This window comes from Panthera onca, chromosome A1, assembly GCF_046562875.1.
Source record: "Panthera onca isolate mPanOnc1 chromosome A1, mPanOnc1 haplotype 2, whole genome shotgun sequence".
NCBI lineage: Eukaryota > Metazoa > Chordata > Mammalia > Carnivora > Felidae > Panthera > Panthera onca.
The window spans coordinates 223041445-223064069 of NC_138339.1; the positions used below are offsets into that span (position 1 = coordinate 223041445).

The 22625-nt window shown below is 41.4% G+C and overlaps 1 protein-coding gene across 2 annotated transcripts in view; it reads left to right on the forward strand.

Moving 5' to 3' along the window:
* The window catches only part of LHFPL6 (LHFPL tetraspan subfamily member 6), a 250668-nt gene extending 238288 nt beyond the window's left edge, over positions 1-12380 (forward strand). For both annotated transcript variants that reach the window (XM_078434094.2, XM_060637285.3), the window contains one exon: positions 11220-12380. In XM_078434094.2, coding sequence (XP_078290220.1) covers positions 11220-11338 — 119 coding nt within the window. In that variant the 3' untranslated portion in view covers positions 11339-12380. The remainder of the gene's footprint in view (positions 1-11219) is intronic.
* Positions 12381-22625: the final 10245 nt, after the last annotated feature.

Below are 22625 nucleotides of genomic sequence, written 5' to 3' on the forward strand. Positions count from 1 at the left end.
AATACATTCTCTGAGCACTGGAGAAATTTCTAGAATCAGTTTGACCCAAGTCCACGTTGAAGTTTTATCATTTATTTGAGATACTAGGCAAGTTACTTACCTTGCATGTAAGTCAATTTTTTCATCTTCACAAGGGGAATCACGTGGGGAAAATATAAACAGATTTGCTTCTCTCCTTTCTGGGAAACGGTGGAGGCAAAAATGATTAAGTGAGTTGCCACTTGTAAACTCTTCATGGGGCGCCTGGGTGGCACAGTCGGTTGGGCGTCCGACTTCAGCCAGGTCACGATCTCGCGGTCTGTGAGTTCGAGCCCCGCGTCAGGCTCTGGGCTGACGGCTCAGAGCCTGGAGCCTGTTTCCGATTCTGTGTCTCCCTCTCTCTCTGCCCCTCCCCCGTTCATGCTCTGTCTCTCTCTGTCCCAAAAATGAATAAACGTTGAAAAAAAAAAAATTTAAACTCTTCAGTGCACGCCTCACAGTCTATATACATAAACAGCTGTTAATATAATGAGTAATTTCATGTTTCTGTTCTCAACACAGATACAGTGTCTGATACTCATTCATGCCACGAACATAGATCAGTCGTCTGCTGTGGTCCAGGCGTTTTACTGAGCACCAAGATACCAAAGTAGAGCAGACGGACACAGTGATACATAGTAGGCTCTGAAATGTTGATGGGCCCGATTATGAAAAAAGCAGAGGTTAAACTACAGTTTCCTCAAAAGGCGAAAAGATCTGTGGAATTCCGTGGTTACTCGTAGTAAGGCTGGATTCGTTGTACTTTCTCTTCTGTCTCTATTACTAACAAGAGCCGCACCACGAACTGACTTGAGCCTCCCCCCAAAACTCGGCCACCCCTCTCCTACCCCGTCTCCTCTTCCAGGCCGCCCTGGAGTGCCGCCACAACATCTTTTTCCATTGACTTGGCAGGTGGCTGTGGTTTGCTGCTTTCTGTCCCATTAACCTCTATTTTATCTGTCAAGAAGAGTATTCCCCATTGTTGAAAGCAGCAATTTGCCAACCAAGCAAGCTTACAGTCCTGTTTGATGGAGCATCACAGAGAGCAGAAGGGAAAGTTTAAACAGATTTGCTTCTCTAATTTCCCGAAAGGATCACAGACAAAACTCGCCCTCTAGTAAAATGCTTTTTGTGTGCATTATAATAACAAGCCTTTATTGGCATGACAGGGGAAGAGAGAGGCCATGGAAGAATGGTCCCGAATTTCCTGGTTTCATTTAGTCCTGTTACTACTCATGGACTACCATATTGTCTAAAACATATAAACTTTCCTGATAGCCTAATGTACTCAAAAAGACTTTTCCCTCTTACTATTGTAAAACATGGTGCTAATTTGTTATTACGGAGCATGTGGGTTTAAACAATGGAATCAGGCTCCCAGAGGAAAAAAATCTACTTTTTCTTTTCCTTTGGAGAAGTTCAAGGTACAGTGTGTCTACTGTGCTGTTGGAAAATCACAGAACTCTCCCGGACTCTGGATGTTTTGTATTTATATTTATGTTCCATGAAAAAATTCCCTCTTCTATCTGGTTGATTTCATCCAACTGAACTTCTAAGAAACATACGTGTAATATATATATATGAGGGATGGCTTCAAAATAATGCAAGTGATGTGAGTGATCCCTGAGAATTGGTCTTAACTAGAACATAAACCTCCTTAGACCAAAGACCCTTTCTGTCTTGTTCGCTGCTGGGTCTCCAGCTTGTATAACGTTGCACATATGATAGGTGCTCAAGATTTACTGGTTAATGTTGAACACCATACGGTTCCATCTACCGGTACAGATGAAATTTCTGGAGAGGTTTTTAGGCTTCAAGCTCTCAAACTCTGGAGGTAGTTATCCCCATCCCCATCTCTTGCTTACACCCAAGATGGCACTCATTTCGTTCTTGAACTATCCTTTAACAAGACCTCAGTCTGCCTACATTTCTCCATTTCCCATCCCCCTAGTGCAAGTACACTCTTGCCTGGCCTCCCGCATTTCCACCTGGCTTGCTCCCGCTCTTCCTCTTCCAGGTCTCAGCATAAATTTCATTTCTGACTTAAGGTTCTCCTACACTGACCACACTCTATTGAGCTCCCTTGTGATTTGCTCTCTTAGCATCCTGAACTTCTTTTCATCAAAGCACGTATCACAATTATCATTACATAATTATCTCCGTAATTATTGTTTAGTACTTCCTTGACTAGACAATAGCTCCTTGATAGCAGGGACTGTAGCCACCTTGTTTCCAACAAGATCTCCAGCACCCAGTGACCCTCAGTCAGAGTAGGAGACTATTATTATAATAGTCCTATACTATTATTAGTAAGTATTTGTTGAATTGATGAAGGAATTGAGGGAGACAGGGAAAGAGGAAGAATGGGAGGAAAGGAATCAAGGAGTAAGGAATCAGGGATTCGATGGCTTAGTGTTTCTTTAGATTTGCTTAAATCCTATTGACACATCTTGATTTTACCAGATTGATTCCCACGATTTCCTGCTTCTCAAAAGGTGTGTGTGTGTGTGTGTGTGTGCGCTTTTGTATATTCTTTTGAGGTTAGTTTGATGGGCTGGCTGTATTTCTGAATAATCCATACTACCAGAATAAGTCCATATTGATTTAATGGTTCTGTATTTTATGAATTACTTGGTAATTGAAAATTACTTGGTAAATGAAAGTCTTCATATCTGAAATCGAAGAATATTTTCTTTCAAATCACACTGAACATTAGTTGCTTATTTTGGATCTGAGCCAGTTGCTGAATTTAAATCACAAAATATATAGATTACACACATACATCTATATATATGAGTAATTAGTGGCAATATCTGATGACATTCTCAAACATTTTTTTCCTATGGTACACTTTTTAAATAACTTTATTTAGTTTCCTTCCTATTTTCTTTTTTTTTTTAATTTAAATTTTTTTTAACGTTTATTTATTTTTGAGACAGAGAGAGACAGAGCATGAACAGGGGAGGGGCAGAGAGAGAGGGAGACACAGAATCTGAAGCAGGCTCCAGGCTCTGAGCTGTCAGCACAGAGCCCGACGCGGGGCTCGAACTCACAGACCGTGAGATCATGACCTGAGCAGAAGTCGGACGCTTAACCGACCAAGCCACCCAGGCGCCCCTTTTTTAAATGTTTACTTATTTATTTTGAGAGAGAGAGAGAGTTGGGGAGGGACAGAGAGAGAGAGAGAGAGAGAGAGAGAGAGAGATTCCCAAGTAGGCTCCAAGCTGCCAGCACAGAGCTCTACACAGGGCTCAATCCCACAAACTGTGAGATCATGACCTGAGCTGAAATCAAAAGTCAGACGCTCAGATGACTGAGCCACCCAGGTGGCCCTCTTTGTATTTTCATCTGTTAGCTGGTTTGATGAGCTGACTACATGTCTTATGACACAAACAAGAAGGGATCCAGAACCATAACAATTACTGGAAATGATACATATGCACGTGCAAGACATGGAGTTAGATTTGCCCCCCGGAAGACAGTAGCGTGGGGCGATGGGTGATGCCAAAGACTTTATCCTGGCTGTGGGTCTTTCAGGTGATGGCAAGGCTCCGCTGTGTTGTTAGGTGGGTAGGGTGGTCAAGCCTCTGACAGCGGAAGCCTCACAGACCTTTACCGTGAAACCAAAAAAGCAAGAAAGATTTTGTTCACTTGCTCTTGTCTCAAATCAGGTTTCCCAGAGCAGATGCTGAGATGAGGATTCTTATTCGAAGAAACCAGTAAGAGAATGGGAAGTAACATAGTGAAGGGGTAAACACCAGGCAAGAGTGCGATTTCAGGTGAGGTCCCAGCCTCAGCCTCAACTCACTGGGACTCTAGAACATTCGTTCCACTGTAGAATTTGTCCCACCTGGAGGCAAGAAAGCTGGCTTCCATACTCCTGCACCAGTCAGACATTGGCCACTTGCCACACCAGGGGCTTAAGCTGTCTGAGAGTTGGGGCACTGTGGCATCAGGCTCACGGGTCCTCTGAAGAGGGTCGCAGGGGTAAACTGTTAGGAGTAGTGCACAATCAGAAGCTAAGGATGAGACCCCAGGACCAGCGAAGGGGTATAAAGGCATTGGGTGCAATATCTACACCATCTGCTACCAGCCTTGCCAGTGAAGAGCCCCTAAAGTTCAAACCCCTGCTATTCTATTAACTTCCCTGGAGAAAAATATATATACTCTCTCTCTCCTGGGTCCTCAGTAGTCAATCCTTTAGGCTTCTTTTTCATCTTTATTTAATACACATGACTACTGTCACAAGGACTATTTTCAAAGAATTGCCCTCACCGGTTACTTTCTCTGGAATGGGTGTCCAATAATTAATAAAGAATCATGTACTCTGCTCTTCATGTTAGGTCATGGAACTGTGTGTAGGTCAATACCTATTTATTAATGAACAATGGATTATGTTCCGTGTTATGAGCCCGAGACTGAATGGATTGCCCACAAATTTTGCTGACTTCTTGAAAGGTTCTAAAGCACTTGCCATCTCTTAGCTACCTATTAATTCTCCCTCCTAGATTTATTTAATCCAGCTGAAGAATAATTCAAAATGGAGATTATTCCCAAGATTCACAAATGGAGATTATTCCCCAGCCACATTCATGGATGGTTATCAGAAAACTTGGCCCATGAAGGGGACTCTGCTACCCTTGAAAAATACTTATCCTACGTATCATTATTAACGGAGCTCATTGTGCCAGTGAGACCTACCCCGAGGTGGAGATGTGATCTTTCAGGATCTATTATCCTGTTAAGTTTAACACACTCTGTATGAGGCTATAAATGCTATAAATTTGGTTTGGGAACGTCTCTCCAAAAGTTCCGTGCCAAAGCAGGACTAGAGTTATTCTTGTAATAAAATCCCAGATTTACTCTGTTTTTCAGGGACTAAGCTGTTTGCCTACTTTGCTTCCTTTCTTTGTTTTTCTTTTACCTTGCCTTTCATTCAGCATTTACTTAGTGAGTGACTATTACGAGCCAGGCACTGTTTTGGGGATAGAGAAGAAAATATACAGAAGTCTCCCATAACTGAAACTCTTATTCTAGTGGAAGAGACTGAAGTTAAACTCTCTCTCTCTCTCTCTCTCTCTCTCTCTCTCTCTCTCTCACACACACACACACACACATGCATACACACGCACATGCACACACACACACGGTATTTACAAACCATAGTAAGTGCTACAGAGGAAATAAAGTGAGGTAAAGGAACAGAGACTTTGATGAAGCAGGTGGGGGGTGGGACATATCTTTACAGAGATGCCATTTCAGAAGGAGCCAGCTCTCTAATTATCTGAAGTAGAACTTTCTGGGTAGAAGGAATAATGAACGTGAAGCACCAAGCCAGCAACAAGCCTGATGAGGTCCAGAGAAGGCAGCCAGTGTGTCCAGAAGGAAGACAGAGGGAAGTTGGTCATGAGTTTTGAGAAGTAGGCAGATACCAGCTCATGCAAGGTCTCACAGGCCATTGGAAGGAGACTAGATGCTTGACAATCCTTTAGAAAATTTCAAGTAAGTCAGTGTCTTAACACGATTCATTTTTAAAAAGATAGTTGCCTGCTTTGCTGTTGGTGATACCATAAGCAGAAGCAGGGAGACAGGAAAGCAATGACGGCAGGTAGGACTGTATGGGGATGCTGCAGACATTTGAGTGGTAATACAGAGGATAAATTTTGGAGAGAGGCAAAGGACTTGCCACTCATTAACGGCGAGTCTTCGGGCAGGTTAGTGCATTTTTCTTGACTTTACTTTTCCCATCTGAATGTACCTATCACATCATGTTCTTAGGAGGATTAAATGCATTAATATGTACTCCATGTAAAGCTCTTCTAATAACTTGGAACAAGTAGTAATCATGCATGTAATACATGTTCACTATTTTTAACTTGTTACTTTTATTAGATACATAAAGGGAGAGAAATCAAGGATGACACATAGATTGAAGACTGAACATAGCCTATCGTCTGTGTACGTAGGTGGTATATGCTTGAGATGTGGAGGCTCTCAATTCAATTTTGCTACTATTGCCTTGTGGTGACCACAAGCCAATGACTCACTTAGCTTTGATTGACCTCAGCGTCTTATTTTTTAAATTTTTGTCTTAAAGTTTATTTATTTTTGAGAGAGTGAGACAGAGTGTGAGCATTGGAGGGGCAGAGACAGAGGGAGACACAGAATCCTAAGCAGGCTCCAGGCTCTGAACTGTCAGCATGGAGCCCGACGCAGGGCTCGAACTCACAAACCGTGAGATCATGACTTGAGTTGAAGCCATACGCTTAACCGACTGAGCTACTCAGGCGCCCCACCTGACCTCAGCTTCTTATCCATAAATGGGGTACATGCTAACTATCCCTCTAGTAAACTTCAATGAAGATGTGAAGTCAGAATGCATGCTTCACTTAACAGTCTTTGAATTTTTCAATAGAAAAGTTATTAATGAACAAGATAAAAATGACTCACTTGTAAAAAAAGGATATGATTTTCAATCTATGGTTTATGTGTTCAATGACTGAAATTTAAGTATCTCAGTGTATGTGTTTGTATCTAATGTAATATATAAATGATAACAAAAGAAAAGGGAGAAGATAAGATCATAAAACTGGCTAAAAGAAAGATTAAAATTAGAGCAGAAAAAGACAATTGTTCAATGAAAGATATAGAAGCCTTCCATACTGTCCAGACAAAAAGAATAACTTGAATGTTGTAAAACAAAATATGGGGGAAGAGAGGATTAATGAATGCAGAACCCTGTTTTATTAATTCAAATAGGATATTTTGGGTGAATGGCTTCTTATTCTTAGAACATGAAAGCCAAGTTTGAGTCCTGGTTCTGAAGGGCATATTGGTTGCTTTAAAGTTTTGGCATGTATGGATACAGCTGCTAAAAACATCCATGTGCAGATTTTTGAGTGGACGTAAATTTTTGGTTCCTTTGGGTAAATAGTAAGTAGTGTGATTGCTGAATTGTACGGTAAGAGTACGTTTAGTTTTATCGTTTAATAAGAAGTCACCAAACTGTCTTCTTAAGTGTTTTAAAGTGGCTGTACCATTTTGTGTTCCCACACCAATGTGTGAGAGTTCTTGTTCCACATCCTCACTAGCCTTTGGCGGTGTCAGTGTTCCAGATTTTGGCTAGTCTTGTAAGTATGAGGTGATATCTTGCTGTTTGATGCTTTTTAAAGTTTATTTACTTATTTGAGGGGGAGAGAGGGGCAGAGGGAGAGAGGGAGAGAGTCCCAAGCAGGCTCTGTGATGTCAGCGCAGAGCCTGATGCAGGGCTTGGTCTCAGGAACGGTGAGATCGTGACCTGAGAGCCAAAATCAAGAGTCGGGTGCTTATTAACCAACTGAGCCACCCAGGTGCTCCAGGAGTTTTGTAGTTCTATGTGTTACATTTAGGTCTGTTACCTAGTTTTAGTTAATTTTTGTGAAGGCTGTAGGGTCCGTGTCTTTTTTTTTTTTTTTTTTTTTTTTTTTTTTTTTGCATGTGAATGTCCAGATATTCCAGTACCATTTATCGAAAAGACTCTCTTTGCTTCATTTTATTGCCTCTGCTTCTTTGTTAAATATCAGTTAATTATATCTATGTGAGTCTACTTCTGACCTGTCTACTCTGTTCCATTGCTCTATTTGTCTGTTCTTTCACCAATACCACACTGTTTTGATTACTGGAGATTTATGGTAAGTCTTAAAGTTGAGTAGTGCCAGTCCTCTAACTGTGTCGAACGTGTTTGAAATTTGTTCAATATTATGTTGGGTATTCTGAGTCTTTTGCCTTTCCATATAAACTTTAGAATAAGTTTGTCAATATCCCCAAAATAACTTTCTGAGATTTTTTTTAATAGGATTGCATTGAATCTACAGACCAAATTGGCAGGACTGACATCTTGTTACTGTCAAGTCTTCCTGTTCATGGACATGGAATATTTCTCCATTTACTTAGTTCTTTGGTTTTGTTCATCAAATCAATTTTGTAGATTTCCTCATATAGATTGTGTACATGCTTTATTAGATTTATACCTAATTATTTTACTTTGGGCGTGCTAATGTAAATGGTGTTATCTTTTAAATTCCAAATTTTACTTATTCATTGCTGGTATATGGGAAGTGATTGACTTTTACATATAACCCTTGTATCCTGCAACGTTGATATAATCCCTTATTAGTTCCAGGAGTGGTTTTTTGTTTGTTTGTTTGTTTGTTTGTTTGGTCGTTTGGTTGGTTGGTTGATTTTTTGTGGATTCTTTCACATTTGCTATAGAGATAATCATGCCGTCTACAAAGACAGTTTTTTTTTCTTCCTTCCCAATCTGTATACCGTTTATTTCCTTCTCCTGCCTTATTGCAATAGCTAGATCCTTTAGTGAAGTGTTGAAAAGGAGTGGTGAGAAGGGACATCCTTGCCTTGTGGGAAAGGCACAACACAGTACGTTGGAGCAGCCTTCCTCTGACATCTCTTTTACCCTGAAGGTATTCATAAATTATTGGACTTTGTTACTGAAGTTTAACGATAATCATATCTAAGCAGTTTCATCAAGATCACTGAAATGGCAATCACTTGAAATTCTGAATTTCTTACAAGCCTAATGAAAATTAATCTAAAAATAGAAAGCTATATGTTTCTCACCATTAAGTATGATATTAGCAATAAATGTTTTAGATGTTCTTTGACAAGTTGAGAAAGTTTCCCTGTATTCCTAGTGTATTGAGAATTTTTTTTTAATCATGACTGGATGTTGTATTTTTGTTAAATTTTTTTTTTTGCACCTGCTGATATGTTCGTGTGATTTTTTTCTTTTAGTTTTTTGATGGGATACATGATATTAATTGACTTTTGAATGCTGAACCAGCCTTTTATATTTGGGATAAATCACACTTGGTTGTTGTATGATTCTTTTCATACATTGCTGAATTAGATTTGCTAATATTTTGTTGAGAAATTTTGTATCTCTGTCCGTGCGAAATAATGATTTGTAGTTTCTTGTAATTTTTGCACAATTTTGGTGTTAGGGCAATAATGGTCTCATAGAATGCTAATGAATTCTGCTCTAACTTTTATTTATTTTCTTCTGCTTACTTTGAGTTTAATTTGCTCTTCTTTTTCTAGTTTCCTAAGGCAGAAACTTCTATTATTGATTTTAGATCATTCTTCTTCTCTAATATATGCTTTTGATTCTCTACATTTCCCTCTAAGCACTGTTTTCATTGCATTCTATAAATTTTCATAAGTTGTGTTTTCATTTTCATTTATCTCAAACTATTTTTAAATTTCTTTTGAGATTTTTTTCTCTGGCCCTGTGTTATTTGGAAGTGTGATGTTTAATCTCCACAGTGATCTGTCATTGATTTCTAGTTTAATTCCATTGTGGTCTAAGAGTAGACAATGTATGTGTATCTTTTCTTTTTTTTTCAGTTTATTTATTTATTTTGAGAGAGAGAGAGAGAGAGAGAAAGCACGAGTGGGGGAGGAGCAGAGAGAGGAGAGAGTGAGAATCCCAAGCAGGCTCCACACCAGCAATGCAGAGCCCAGTGCGAGGCTTGAACTCACAAACTGTGAGATCATGACTAGAGCCAGAGTCAGACACTTAACCAACTAAGCTACCCAGGTGCTCCAATTTCTATTCTTTTAAATGTTTAAAGGTATATAGTATGGCACAGAATCTTAGTAAATTTTCCATAGGACCTTGATAAGAATGTACATTCGGGGCACCTGGGTGGCTCAGGAGGTTGAGCGTCCGACTTCGGCTCAGGTCATGATCTCAAGGCTCGTGAGTTCGAGCCCCGCGTCGGGCTCTGGGCTGACGGCTCAGATCCTGGAGCCTGCTTCAGATTCTGGGTCTCTCTCCCTCTCTACCCCTCTCCCACTCATGCTGTCTCTCTCTTGTCTCTCAAAAATAAAAAGAAACATTAAAAAATTTTTTTTAAAAAGGAACGTATATTCTGCTGTTGTTGGTTAGAGTGGTCTGTAGATGTCAATTATATTCCGTTGATTGATATCAACTATGTCCTTTCAGATTCTTTCTGCCTGCTGGATCTGTCAATTTCCAATACAGGGGTGTTGAAGTCTCCAACTACGATAATGGGCTTACCTATTTCTCCTTGAAACCTGTCCATTTTTGTGTCATGTAATATGACGCTCTGTTGCTAGGCACACGCGCATTACAGATTATTATGTCTTCTTGGAAAATTCGCTCCTTTATCATTATGTAATGCCTTCTCTCTACGTGATAACTTTTCTTGCTTTGAAGGCTGCTCTCTGAAATGCAGACAGCCACTCCCGCTTTCTTTTCCTAATTCTGCTTTTAGTATTGTGAGTGTGCTGTTGGTACTGTTAGTACCAATCCAACGCTGAGAGATCAGGGCCCATGTGAAGTCTTTCCGTTGTGTTCTCATTTATATGGCATCTTGATTTCAAAATGAGTATCGACCCCAGAAGAATCCGGGAGTTTTTGTTCTTCAATTCAAAAGGTAGAGTGCAAGTCCGTCCTATATAAACAGCAGTATTCACTTCAGCATCACCCACCCTTCAAATGGATCCCTTCCTCAGAGCGGCCTCTCTGCGGACGGACTGTATTCACATTTTGACTTTTCTCATTGTACGTATGGGTTTGGATGATTTCAGTTAGAACTGATACTTTCTCCCATCCCAATTGCTGTCATTCTTCCTTTCCTTCAGCCAGAAGTGTGGGGTCGGGGCGCCTGGGTGGCTCAGTCGGTTAAGCAGCCGACTTCGGCTCAGGTCATGATCTCGCAGTCCGTGAGTTCGAGCCCCGCGTCGGGCTCTGTGCTGACAGCTCAGAGCCTGGAGCCTGTTTCAGATTCTGTGTCTCCCTCTCTCTCTGACCCTCCCCCGTTCATGCTCTGTCTCTCTCTGTCTCAAAAAAATAAAAATAAATAAACGTTAAAAAAAATTAAAAAAAAAAAAGAAGTGTGGGTATTATTGGCAGAAGAGAACAGGCTTCTGGCTTCTTTGCTAGCAGGAGGCACGGGCCTGAGGCCTTTCTGAAACGCACACAACCGTTCTGGCTTTCTTGAGTCTTGAGAGACCTTTCAGCCCTTGTTATTCCATTTGAGCGAGCGTACCACGTTTCTAATGGGTGTTTCCGTTTTACTTCAGTGCACCAGGAACAAAGGGGCTGGGGGAAATAACACAGCCTCCTGTAAAACCGTCCTGATCTGTGCCTGCTTTCTGTCCCCCTCCTGTGTCCCTAGGTAAGTGTGAGATCGGCTGGGCGTACTATTGCACGGGAGCGGGTGCTGCTTCTGCCATGCTGCTGTGCACATGGCTGGCCTGCTTCTCGGGCAAGAAACAGAAACAGTACCCCTACTGAGACGGAGCCACCAAGCGCAAAGAGAGGAGAAGACAGGCCGAAGGGGCCCGGAGAGACTGAAATGTCCAGCTACCTTCGAAGGGTGGAATAGTGGTTCTCATCCATACAGTGCTTATGAAATGAAACCCAGTGGAATGAGAAACATTATGTGACGTCAAAGGGTGGTGCAAGATTTGCAAAAGAAATGGAGAACCTGGAATAACACAGAAAAATGGACCAAAGGCTAAAAATATTGCAGGGTGTTGAGTGTTTCTGTTCCACAGAGTATCATTAATGTAGATCACATACACACACAGAACAAACCTATATATGCAAACAAGAGTTTGGGTGGGGTTTTTTTTTGTTTTGTTTTGGGGTTTTTTTTTTTTTTTTGGTAAGATGAGGACTCAGAGAATCAAAAGGGCTAGTAGAAACAGTATTATGTTGGGAAGCAGGGTAACCCACAGACGTTCCCTGTAGGTCATGGCACTTCTGAAAGCACACACAGACATACACATCCACACACACACCCACGCCCAAACCTACACATTGTTGCACAGACTGTATGGGAGGTTGAGTCGTGCATTACTCCTCTGTTTTCTTTTTAATACACCCTTAAAATACAGTATTATCACTTTATAAAGCATACATGAAACCTAATAAATGGACCAATAAGCCACTCTATCAGTATTTTATATATCCTGCATAACCTCTTTGTGCCCTCAACCTGTTTTCAGTGTTTATACAGACCTTTAGAGTTAAGCCTTTGTATTTCAATATTATTCAAAAATATGCAAGATTTCTTTGTCTGAGTAGCTTCTGCGATGATATTCTTATGAAGTAAAGGGGCAACTTCCTATCCACTGTAGGAGAGAATTCAGTTGAAGGTATGAGCATAATGAGAGACATTTTCCAGTCATTAGATCTTGTTTTCTTTTGTCCATTATTGTACTGTGCTGTACAATATTCATTTATTTCAATATTCATTTTGTATAAAAAAATTTTTAAGTGCTATTTTGTTGGTATTTGAAAAACTCTGTGAATAAATTCTCTTTGATCAATAGTTAAATGAGTCATGGAGTGTTCATGCAGTTACTGAGTTTGCTTCTGTAATTTTCTAAATATAGCCTTTCAACTCCAACAGTCCCATAAATTTTCCTTTTCCTTCTAAGGCCTCCCGTTCGTTCTCTCACTAATCACCCAACCGGGCATTGTTCTAGGCACACAGCGTATTAAAGGTGACTAAGGGTTCCTGCTTTCCACTTAAATCCTTTGCAGCTAGAATCCTAACTACGCTTTAAATCATGACCAAATTCTCACGAGAGAAGACTTCCAAGTCTATTTTGGATTGACTTTGAGAATATGGACAGTATTTGGCCATGGTTTAGAGCCACGAGAGCCAAGCCGTGGTTGGGAGGTCTGGGCCACCAGTCTCCAGGATGACGTCAGAGTCATGACAAGCAGCCTGTGACTTGCTGCCACTCCACCTTCAACACGGTGCTGCGTTTCTTTGGTACCTCTGTGCCGGGGACAATTTTACACCACTCCCTTTTAGCATTCTTGGCCATTTGAGACGATTAGGTCACATGTCTGCTCTCAGCATAAAGCCTTGACTAAAGAGAAGGATATGGACCTTTTCGTCACCCCACAACAGAACCAACACTTTCAGGAGTAAAGATTGCATCCTAGATCATGGATATATTATTTTATTAGGCAACACCAAATTATTGCCTCAAACCCTTAAAACCTCAGTTTCAATTAGTTTCTCAATTGTATATTTTTTGAACTGGGGAACTGAGCATTCCCGTTGTCTATAACTATATTTTCTGTTCTTTCTATACATATTTGTCAATTTCACTTGAATGTCCGAATGTCTCACTTGCTTCTGGTTACTTTTAATCATCCAGCGGATTCCGGCTGCCTTGGAAGAACAATGCAAGAATCAGGCCAATAAAATTCTGGACTTTCTGAGGCTTTGTTGCTATGGAAAAAGTCATTCTGCTCTCAAATGCTTAATTCATAATGGGCTGAATATCCTCTGATTGTGTCTCATTGTCCACTGAGCAGGGGTTTCTCCACTTTGTGGTTTCCTGAGGAGAGGAGATTGCACTTTGCTTCCTCAATGAGCCCATCATTTCCATTATTGCTGGTGCTTTTCAAATGTTCTTAACCACACCTTCTTGTCAGAATAGAATTATGACCTCATAGCTCCCATTGTCAAGTGGGAGTTCTCTATGGGATTCATTAAGGTTATTTCGTGGACAGATTTAATGATGACATTGTCATTTTTACGTGATCCGTATGATTTCAGACATCAGTGGACCTCGCTAAAGTCAAAAGCTGACACTCCAACAGGATGAAGTCAAAAGGCAAACCCTTACATCTCAAGTTCTAACTAGTCATATGTGTTTCTGGTTCAAGATGTTCTAGCATTTCATGAGGAGCATCAAATTTATTAAGAATTACCAAAAGATCACATATACTTCTTTTCAAAAACAATCAGGGTTCATGAAATAATCATAACAGCAACAATGATAAAACCTGCGACAGGTGTATATTCACAGGCTGCTCACTGATGTACACTTAAGGGGCAAAACCCTCCATTTTCACAACCTCATGAAGCTTCCCTTGCTTGTACAGGCTTGTGAGGTAAGTGGGGAGTTTCCCTTGTTTTCAGAAAACGACATGCAAAAAAAGTTACTGGATGAAACTGAACCAACTCTTCCAATTTTCAACACTTTCATTTGTGCATTTGGGGTAATAAATAGTTTCTGCGCACCTGCTACTCGCTAGGTTTCCTGCTGGATGTAAAACACTCCATGCAACGTGTCTCCCACTCTCGAGTTGGCCCCAAGCTTGTGGGGGAAAAGGAAGAGGAAAATCAGTGATTATCATATCCTGTGATGTCAAATGATGCTCACGACAAGGAGGAAGTTCCTCCCAGGCAAAGAATCCTGCACAGACAAATTAAAAAGGCATAGGAAAAGAAAGATGATAAATTATAGTTGTCTGCCCATCAAAAGACATCATTAAGAAAATGAAAGGGAGACTGGAAGTTGTGTGTCTGGAAAATGAATAATAAAAAAAATGAACCACGCATATTTTTAAGCGGGTCAAAAATTGAACGGGATATATCACAAAAGAGGATATATAAATGCCAATAGTCATTTGAAAAGGTGCCCAACATCATTAGTGAAGAAGAAAATGCAACTTAGAGCCACCGTGAAACACCACTTAGCATACACTAGAATGACCAAAATGTTAACGACACCCAACCTTACCAAGCACAGAGATGTATGGTTGGAAGGCCATTAGGCAGTTACTTATTAAGCTAACCAAACTCATTCCCCTCTATGTATTTATGCCCCCCCCAAAAAAAAATCTGTGTCCCCAAAAAGATTGTAAAAAAATGTTCATCTCAGTTTGGTATGTAATAATCCCAAACTGGGAACAGCTCAGATGTCTGCCAATCCATAAAGAAAACGTGGTATATTTAAATAGTGGAATACTACTCCACAATTTTTTTAAAAAAGGAATTTCTCGTATACATAATGATGCAGAAGAATCTCAGATGCTATGTTGAACAAAAGAAGCCAGACACACAGGCGACGCTAATATATGGTGATAGAAATCAGAGCAGTGATTAACCTGAAGGCATTAACTAGTGATGACACAGGGGACTTCCTGGGGTGATGGAAATGCCCTATGTGTTGATTAGGGTGGTGGTTACACAGATGTATACATTTTCCAAACTCCATCCGTATGTGCTGTTAAAGTGTGTACTTTATCATATGCTAATCATACCTTGATAAAAAAAAAAGGTGGGGGGAGTCCTTGGAGAGCCCTGCCTCACAGGGCTGCAGGGAGGGTGCGTTGGGGCACAGTGAGAGAAGAGGGTAGACGTGAGGTGGAAAGGGCAAGAAGGGCTTTGTCAGCCACGCTGAGGAGATTGTAACTGATCCTGGAGGCAGGAGAAGCATTTGACATGGTAGATGTGGGATGTGGCATGACTACCTGCATGTTTTAGAACGATCCCTAGACCCACTATGGAGATGAGTTAGCAGGCGGCACAGGTGGCCAGGGGAATAGTACAACGTGTTCCTCTTACCCACAAAGAGTTTTGAGCCCCTCCTATGGTCTAAGTGCTTAGGAAAAGGAGGTGAACAAATAGGCTGATGCCATCAGGTGAAAACCGAACTGGGCAAAACGGGTGGAGGTGGGGCGGACGGGACAGACCAGAGAGAACAGGAGGATAGAATCAAGAGATCCTCAGATGTAGGAAGTGGCACGGATGAGAGCAGAGCCGGTCCTGGTCTCGCACACAGACACGATATGAAACGAGAGCATCAAAGTAATGAAGGACATCCCATGGGGTGTCCAGTTGGAGATGCCTCATGGGTAGTTCAAAATTAAGGCCTTGGGCTCAGGAGAAATTTGGGCTCTGGAAATAGCAGATACGGGTAATATCAGTGACTCTGCAGGCATTAATAAGAAGTGGATGCAGGAATGTTTTCACGATATTTAAAGCAGAAGCACGTCAGTTGGGATTTCCTTCTGCATGAGGTTCTTTTGTAGTGTATTGTCTTAACCATAGTGTACCGTGAAATATTTCCGGAGTATCTTTCACGTTTAAACACATTTAGCAGCATGCGATAATTACATCATCAGTTTTGCTACAGAGACAGTCTGTAGCAAGGACCTTCTTTGCTGCCAGTTATCATAGGCTGTTTGAAGTTAGAAAACTGAATAGCGACACTGAATACTGTGGAAATGCACTTTGCTCAGTAACACTTGAGTTGTTGCAATATTTGATTATCCATTTGGTTGTTACCGAAACTTTCTTAACTATAATGGGTTATTGTTGCTACGATAGTATATTGCCTGTATTTCTACCTATAGTAATGGGCTTTACGTGCTGGATTTTAATATCCTTGAGCTGGGCAAGTGCACAAGTCTTTTTAAAAGAAACATGGTTTATTTGCACAAAATTGATCAGTTTTGAGGATCGTTAAGGCCCTTGAAGTGGTTTTGTGGGTGTGAAACACCTGGTGAGAATTCGAATTGGTGCCTTTTATCATAGTATTGAATTTAAGTCTACTTAACTTATCAAGTCATGTTCATGCCCTGATTTTGTATACTTGTTATCTATCAATAAACATTGTGATACTTGAAAAAAAAATGAATGCAAGAGAAACCTTAGGGAACATATCATTTAAAGGATAAGATCCCTGTCCAAGGAGTCATCAGAGACACAGAAAGAAATTTAAAAAACAAAACAAAAAACAAACAAACAAAAAACATTGTCATAGACACCAATGAAGACAAGAGAATTTCAAGAAAGAGAGTTCTCAAGAGTGTTTACGGTAAATGTCTTGCAAGAGACAAGTTATATTTATTCGATTGGGTAACTAGAAGGTTAATAATAAAGCCATCAGAAAAGAGCAATTTTAGTGGAGGGGTGGGGTGGAGCTGAAATTGTTAGGGGTAGGAGAGTGAATTAGAGATGAAGAGAAGGGGCACCTGGATGGCTCAGTCGGTTCAGCATCCAGCTCTTGATTTCGGCTCAGGTCATGATCTCAGGGTTGTGGGACTGAGCCTCGCGTGGGGCTCCACTTTGAGCGGAGAGCCTGCTTCAGATCCTAGCTCTCCCTCTGCCCCTCTCCCCCAATTGCCCCCTCTCTCTGTCTCTAAAATTAAAAAAAAAAAAACCTTAGAAATTAAATCAAAAAAAGAGATGAAGAAGAAGAGACAGCTATAGAGCGGGCCTTTCAAAAACCAACTGTCAAGGGGAGGAGAAAATGGGGAGTGGCTGTTCACTGGGCATAAAATTAGAGCTCCGCTTGATAAATGAGCTCTGGAGATCTGCTATACAACATAGTGCCTATAGGTGACCATACTTGAAAATTTGTTAAAACGGTAGATCTGGTGTTCAGTGTTCTAAGCGCACGCGAACGCGCACACACACGCGCACACACACACACACACACACACGCACACACACACACAAGGAGTACAAGGAAACTTTGGGAGGTTATGCATATGCCTTTCGCCTTCGTGGTGGTGATGATACTCTAAAGTGTCTGCATATGTCCAAACTCATCGAATTGTATACATTAAATATGTGCAGTTTTACATATCAATTATACCTACTTAAGTGGTACAAAGAAAAAGAGACTTAGCTGTGAAGGGAAGATGAAAAATAGAATTGATTCAGCATGTTTGCTCCTAGCAAAATCGTCTTTGTGAAAAATTTTTTTTTTTTTTTTTTGCAATCCTTGGTGACTGGAGTGAATTTGTCAGAACATCAAATGTCCGTCATGCCCCCTTCTCTGATTCAGGCTTTCTCTCAAAATGGAGGGGGTGTCTCCAGAGAGCCTTAATGGAAATAAGACCATTAGGTTCCAGCAAGCTCATAGGACCTAGAAGAAATTGCCCGTCACCTCAAGAGGGAACAGGATTGCACTAACTCTCCAGAACAAGGCAAAATGATTCCACGAACCGGGTCACTGCACTAACACGTAGCAGCGGGGGTCCATGAGAAAATAAGTGATTTTTCCCTGCAGGAAAAATCTCTTTCTATTGTAGAAAGAGAACACCATGCTTGGAGTCCAGGTCTCCTTTAGCTCTGTGTTCTAAGTTTTATACACTTCAGTGGTGGTTAAAGTAAGTATTCACATCTGAACGTAAATTTTAGGCAGTAACGAAAAATGAGAATTTCTTACTATGAGCAAGAACATGTAGAAACGCCATGCTATAAGGCCATCTGTGGCCACACTGACCTTCAATTACTTCCATCAGCAATTGGATCTGGAGACGCTTCCTATTCTATTTTTTTCCTTAGCGACTTTCATAATTGCCGTTTCCCCGGGATATGGGAAAGAACTTGCTTGCCCTATTTTGGAGATTATGCTGTGCCTTCCATGTATGACTGCCTGAGATACTGTCTGGCTCACCCAAGATGCTTTTTTTTTTATGACTTCTGATATCCTGGTCTTTTTCTTTTCATTATTTCTTTACTTAAAACCGTTTACTGATCACATACTACACATCATACACTGTGGCCCATCTACAACTGACCCATTTTATCTTTTCCTATGGGCCTTAAGTTTTTCTATTCCTTTAAGTTCTTAAAACAAACACTCTACATTAGAATCCTATAAGCATATATTAGAGTATAACGCTACTACTAATGTATTTTTTTAAATTAATGTTTAACCTGTAGTACACAAAGAAACAAGCTTTGGGAAACTTGGGTGGTTCAGTCAGTTGAGCTGCCGACTTCGGATCAGATCATGATCTCACGGTTCCTGGGTTTGAGCCCCACAGTCAGGCTCTGTGCTGACGGCTCAGAGCCTGGAGCCTGCTTCGGATTCGGTGTCTCCCTCTTTCTCTGCCCCTTCCCTGCTTGCTCTCTCTCTCTCTCTCTCTCTTTCTCAAAAATAAATAAACATTAAAAAAAATTAAGGGGCTCCTGGGTGGCTCAGTAGGTTAAGCGTGCAACTTCAACTCAGGTCATGATCTTGAGGTTCATGAGTTTGAGCCCCACGTCTGGCCCTGTGCTGACGGCTCAGAGCCTGGAGCCTGCTTCGGATTCTGTGTCTCCCTCTCTCTCTGCCCCTCTCCTCCTTATGCTCTGTCTCTCTCTCTCTGTCAAAAATAACTAAACATAAAAAAATGTTGTAAAGAAACAAGCTTCATGAGGAGACACTGCTTGTAACGGCTAGTTTTCTGTACTTACCGCGAATGAATTATTATTTCCTCAAGGCAAATTATTAAGTGGTTAGTTTCCAAGCCACTTTACTGACAAACCCAGGTCTCTAAGGCAGCCTTGGGGATAAGGATAGAGCTAACATAAAGAGATAGACAGGTTAGGGCTAGTTATCAGCAATGGACTTAGATGTTCTCGTTTGACTAAAATGTCGTTCGTACATCAGTGTTTAAGAGATCCCTACCCAGAGAGCCCGAGTTTGGATCTCGATTCCATCATGTGTTAGTTCATGTAAACTTGGGCAAGTTTCTTACCCTCAGTTGCCTCATTTGTAGAAATCTGAACAGCAATCTTATCTTCATAGAGTTTGATGAAGATAACACTAGGTAATCAATGGGAAGCTCTTTGTAGGGCTCAGGCCAGGACAAGCTGTCAATACATGTTCATTTTTGCTATCATCATTAGCTTTTGCTTTGTTTCAGTCGGGGGCCCTGGAGTTTTGGTTAATAGTAAGGGAGAGCCCAGGCATTCCAAGTGTATGTCTGTAACAGTTTCAAGAGAAGTGAAAGAACTCCAGATTTTATAAAGCAACTAACAAGATTTGGCATAAACGCTATATCAATACGTGACTGTAAGAGCTAGACACGAGTGCTTCTTATCCTTAATCTTCTGTTTCTCCTGAAGAACCGTGGATCACCCTTTTCTAAGGAAGCTAAGGGGATGGTTCTCGCTAATTGAGCTCGTCTTCTGTGTGACCCATCTTGCTTTGTCCTGTGAGGTCTTATATGCTCTAGGACGTCTCCTTCCAAAACACAAATCTCTCCTCATAAGTCTATATCACTTTAATTCTCTACAATGCTCTGCCTTCCTCCAAGTGCCCTGAAACATACTGGCTGTGATTCTGGCCTTGCAGCTGTCTGAGATTCTAAGCTGAGCTTTCCGAACCTCCATCTGCCTCCTCTGTGTCTGCCCTTTGTCATGATAATGGGGATTTACATCCCGCTGGCTGGAAGAATTGGTTCAGCTTGCACATGTGCAAAATGATGTGTGGACAAGGTTTTCACGGAGGCATTTTCAATAATAGCAGAAGTCTGGAAGCAGATGATGACCAGTGGGGAACTCCTTACATAAATTACGGTACATACGAATGTAGGAAACTAGACAACCATTTGAAAGGCAGCATTTCTGTACTGATACAGAAAGATAGTCAGGGTCTAATAAGAAAGAAGAGTGAGACACACAGGACTTGAACTTAACTGTGGGCTAGACTTTCTGAGAGCATTTTGAAAGAATAGCCCTGTGTTTTCTTTATGCAAAAAGAATATCTCTAGGAAGATACAGAAATAAGAAACAGATGAGAAGGGCTGCTTGTGGATAAGAGACAAAGGTGGGGGGGAACTTACTTCATGTGACTTTTGTATGGTCTAACTTATGACGGTTACCTATTCAAAAATACTTTTAAAGGAATATAGAGATCATTTAAAAAGGTATAATCCAGGGGCCCCTGGGTGGTTTAGTTGGTTAAACATCTGACTCTTGGTTTCGCTTCAGGTCATGATCTCACAGTTTGTGAGTTCCAGCCCCACATCAGTTTCCGCGTTGACAGCTCAGAGGCTCCTTGGGATTCTTTCTCTCCCTCTCTCTCTGCCCCTCCCCTGCTTTCTCTCTCTCTCTCTCTCTCTTTCTCTCTCTCTCTCTCTCCTCTCTCAAAATAAATAGATAAATAAAAATGTATAATCCAGAGATGAGATGACAGATATGCATATTCCTTAAAATCTATAGGAAACGAACCCTTCAATTGCACAGCCTATTACCATTCAAAGCCAGCCCCCACATTTCTGCACATTTCTGGGGGGATGTTTTCAGAGGCTACCCCTTAAGGACACCACAGGCTGCCTTTGTCCCTTATTTCTTGGCCCCGACCTGAAATTCAGCTCCTTTTGTGGTTTCTAAGAAAGAGTCCCCACAGGAAGAATTTGAGATTTTTAGGTTTTTCTGAAGCTTTGTCAGGTGAAGAGGAAGGAAGGGTTTACAATGCAGCATCGCAATCAACTTTAATGGAAACACGAGACTACCTTCCTCTGATCGCCCTTCCAATGGTGAAGTTCCATTAACCTTGCCAGCCCGCTCCCTGCACGGGGCTCCCTGCTCGTCCTCTTCTATTCTCTACAAAGCAACATAAATTCTTTTTCTCTCCTGCATTGTGGTTCTGCGTTCCAATTTTGTTGCTTAATTGTGCCGTTGACACACATACTCCAGTGCAAGTGTTTTTTCCAGATAAAGCCGATTCTTAGCTGAGAAGAAAATTTGCTCTCAGCTCTAACATTATATAAAATGCCACATATTTGCCAAGGTGATAACACCAAAGTCATTATTGATTTATGTGCTCCAGTACTCAGTCTTTAAATGCTAGAGTTCTTCAGGGACTGCTGCCTTTCCCTGGGCGACCTCATATGCTCCTGTGGCTTTAATCACATCTATTGTCAAAGGCTCCCACAGGTACGTCTTCAGCCCCAGACCTCTTATGCCCAAAGGCATATGCAATATCGCCATTTAGCAAACCCACGGGCCCAAACAGAATTTACAATCTTCCTCCTAAACCAGCTCCATCACTGGTGTTCCTACTCTCTGTGTATCATACCTCTATGAACCAGGCTGTTCAATTCAGAGACCTCCCCCCACCACATCAGATCTACCCCTGAGGAAGTCCCGCCTTTCTCCACCTCCGTAGATACTATATTAGTCTAGTTAATGTCATCTGACTTGAACCAAGTTTTCCAAATCTGTGTTCAGGTTCTCTTTGCAAGTTGTTGCTAGTTTAGGATGTCTGGAGATTTGTGAGGGCCATAAATATCTTCCTCCACCAGTTTGCCACCAGATGGGATGTTATAATGAAAGCAAGTCTCCCACCAGATTCTGCCACATATTGCAAGCATTTGTTTGCAAGGAAGCACAAAAATTGTCACACAATCTGTCCCACTTATTGGTACTTTTGGCACTTTGAAAAGTACCCGGCCTGGAAGGTCCCCTAGAGTAGATGTGACAGTACCCCAGCAGCGGGAGTCAGCTCACCTTCTTTTGAATTCAGAATCCTCTGTTAAGAAGTGCAGCGACACAGAACCAAATGTCTGGTTAGTAAGGTCTAGGATCCTACTTAGAAAGTTGAGAGATGTCTGCAGGGTTTGCGAGATTCTGAGGAGGTAGTATGATAGGAAAAGATAGGATTCAGTAGGCAGAGAGGTAAAGATTGGGAGCTGAGGTCCATGGCTGGGGAAAAACACATATTTTGGAACAATGCTGGGGGTGTCTGACCACAGCAAACCCCCCTGAGACGTAAGGTGCCTCTTAAGAATGTAACAGACTCCACCTACTCCCCCTCAGCTTCCCCTCAGGAATTTGACACACACACACAAAAAAAACCTGGCTAAAAATAGGTAGACCATAAAACCTATGACCCACAAGGCACCGTATGGCTGTAGACCACCCGTCATACAATGGAAACGAGCCGATCAGGAATGGATAACCCAGCACCTAGAGTTATCCGGCCAATAAATGTAGAACCTGAGAAGGAACAAGGGGGAAGGGAAGGGGAAGGGCTGA